Source organism: Salvelinus sp. IW2-2015, unplaced genomic scaffold, assembly GCF_002910315.2.
Source record: "Salvelinus sp. IW2-2015 unplaced genomic scaffold, ASM291031v2 Un_scaffold3855, whole genome shotgun sequence".
NCBI lineage: Eukaryota > Metazoa > Chordata > Actinopteri > Salmoniformes > Salmonidae > Salvelinus > Salvelinus sp. IW2-2015.
Window position 1 is genome coordinate 40009 of NW_019945129.1, and position 3179 is coordinate 43187.

Here is a 3179-nt window from a genome sequence, read left to right on the forward strand (position 1 = left end):
TAGTCTAAAGAAGGCCAGTTTTATTGCTTCTTTAATCAGAACAACAGTTTTCAGCTGTGCTAACATAATTGCAAAAGGGTTTTCTAATGATCAATGGGCTTTTTGAAATGATAAACTTGGATTAGCTAACACAACGTGCCATTGGAACACAGGAGTGATGGTTGCTGATAATGGGCCTCTGTACGCCTATGTAGATATTCCATTAAAAATCTGCCATTTCCAGCTACAGTAGTCATTTACAACATTAACAATGTCTACACTGTATTTCTGATCAATTACATGTTCTTTAAATGGACAAAGAAATGGCTTTTCTTTCAAAAACAAGGACGTTTCTATGTTATTGTCCATTGACTGTACGTTGGTTAATAGGACCGATGGTAAAGGGAGATTACCCGCTCGTTTCGGATCCTTACACCCAGACCTTCGTCCCCGATATCTCCGTCTCTTTCTCCTGCGAATGTCGGGGATGAGGGCCTTATCGGGCATCTGAAGTAAATCCTTCCCGTCCGACTCGTTATAGAAAAAGTCCAAGTGTGTAATCGCTGTCCTGATATCTAGAAGCTCTTTTCGGTCATAAGACATGGTGGCAGAAACATTATGTACAAAAAGTTACAAATAACGCAGAAAAACACACACAATAGCACAATTGGTTAGGGGATTGTAAAACTGCAGCCATCTCCTCCGGCGCCGTTATCCATAGGATGAACCATGACTAGAATACAATATCTACGTATAAGTAACCGGTCATTTCCATTCTCAGAGCGTTAATAAAACCTGCCAGGAAAACATTCAAGGAACCAGAGTAGAACCCCTCAGAACCTCCCTGCAACTTATAAATAAACGTTCCCAGAACAGGCAACCTTTCACTTTCAGTTTTACTGGTCAGGAAACGTATGGCTCCATTCCCACAACCAATGTGAAACCAAAAACATACGTTCCCACAACTTCCGAGGAACCACATATGCTAGCTGGGATGTGTGTTTGTTCTCTGTGCCTGATCTGTGTCTGTGTTCTCTGTCCAGGTACATGATGAAAGACAACCGTCCAACAGATGACCCGAGAGGGTGGTGTACAGAGCTGCTGATGTCATACGACCCCACCAAGAGAGACTGGCAGCTGGGGAAAACTAAGGTACGCTGACCTTGACGACGCGTCACACACACACCGTCACAGACTGTACTCTGCTACCTTTAATGACTGGCAGCTGGGGAAAACTAAGGTACGCTGACCTTGACGACGCGTCACACACACACCGTCACAGAGTGTACTCTGCTACCTTTAATGTGTGCGGCTCGGGCTGAGCAGGGCTGTAGTAGGAGGTGTCAGTGGATATAGTGTTACAGAGAAGAGAGAAGAACAAGGACCTCGGGGCTGGGGGGGTTGCAGGGATATAGGTTACAGAGAAGAAGAGAAGAACAAGGACCTCGGGCTGAGGGGGTTTGCAGGGATATAGGTTACAGAAAGAAGCGGAGACGAAACAGGACCTCGGGCTGGGGGGGTTGGCAGGGATAGTTAGGTTACAGAGAAGGGGAGAAGAACAAGGACCCTCGGCCTGGGGGGGTTGCAGGATATAGGTTACAAGAGAAAAAGGGAGACGAACAAGGACCTTCGGCCTGAGGGGTTGCAGGGATATTTAGAACAAGGACAGTTACACTTCAGTCTGACAACCCATGCTGGACAGGGACACTATCCACAGCGATAATGTCTTTCTGTCTGACAACCCAGCTGGGACAGGGACACTATCACAGGAAATGTATCTGTTCGACACCCAGCTGGACAAGGGAACCTATCACAGGAAATGTATCTGCTGAGCAACCCAGCTGGGTCAGCGGACAACTATCACAGGCATAATGTATCTGTCTGACAACCCAGCGGGATCAGGGACACTTCACACGGATAATGTATCTGTCTGAAACCCAGCTGGGACAGGACACTATCACAGGATAATGTAATCTGTCTGACAACCCAGCGACAAGGGACAACTATCACAGGATTAATGTATCTGTCTGACAACCCAGCTGGGACAGGACACTATCAACAGATAATGTCTCCCATCTGACAACCCAGCTGGGACAGGGACACTCACAAGGATAATGTATCTGTCTGACCAACCCCAGCTGGGTCAGAGGAGACACTATCACAGGATACTGATCTGTCTGACAACCCAGGCTGGGTCAGGGACACTATCACAGCATAAATGTCTCTCTGTCTGACAACCCAGCTGGGACAGGGCACTATCACAGGATAATGTATCTGTCTGACCAACCCAAGCTGGGGACAGGGAAAACTATCACAGGAATAATGTCTCTCGTCTGAACAACCCAGCGGGACAGGGCACTATCTATGAGGAATAAATGTATCTGTCTGACAAACCCAGCTGGGACAGGGACACTATCACAGGATAATGATTTCTTTCTGACAAACCCAGCTGGGATCAGGGACACTATCACAGGATAATGTCTCTCGTCTGACAACCCAGCTGGGACAGGGACACTATCACAGGATAATGTCTCTCAAGTTCAAAACCTTCCCCAGCAGCCAAATGTATGGCCTGTCCCTCTGGGTCAGAGTTAGTCCATGTTACAGTAGTCAACAACAACCTGGATATTTTCTCTAGAGTTCATAAAGAATACATTGGTTATAGCTACAGGTTGTCACATGTCCACACGTAACAAACCAATTGACTCTAGACTGCATTTGCTTTGGGCCAGTTCCTCTCACCCAGTCGTCTAGCCGTCCTAAGCTTCATGACACACTGCATTGTGGGACTTAGTATGATTCCAGAAGTTAGCCCATACAGAGAAGTATGACTGCTGGCTTCATGATACACTGCATTGTGGACCTGTAGTATGATTCGTTAGCTCCATGACAGAGGGTGGTAATGACTGCTGGCTTCATGATACTGTGTTAGTGTGTGATTCCAAAACAGGAAACCAGGGTTACAAAGCCCAGAGCTGGGGTAAAGGTCAGGAGCTGAAAAGCAGCCAGAAAGAGTGTCTCTCGTGGAGGATGTGACTGACTGGTGGTCTGTCCTCTCTGTGTGGAGGAATCTGATTAAGTGTAGAATTGTGTATGTTTGGTGATTTTTTTAACAGTGCAACGATGGTGATGTGTGATTAAAGTGTAGAATGTGATGTGTGATTAAAGTGTAGAATGGTGATGTGTAAGAATGGTGATGT

At 46.4% G+C, this 3179-nt stretch overlaps 1 protein-coding gene across 1 annotated transcript in view; it reads left to right on the forward strand.

Annotated features, from left to right (window-relative positions):
* LOC112076579 (unconventional myosin-X-like) overlaps nt 1-1140 on the forward strand; it is a 16678-nt gene extending 15538 nt beyond the window's left edge. Inside the window, exon 3 of the mRNA XM_024143314.1 lies at nt 1023-1140. Within this exon, the coding sequence (XP_023999082.1) occupies nt 1023-1140 (118 nt within the window). The remainder of the gene's footprint in view (nt 1-1022) is intronic.
* Nucleotides 1141-3179: the final 2039 nt, after the last annotated feature.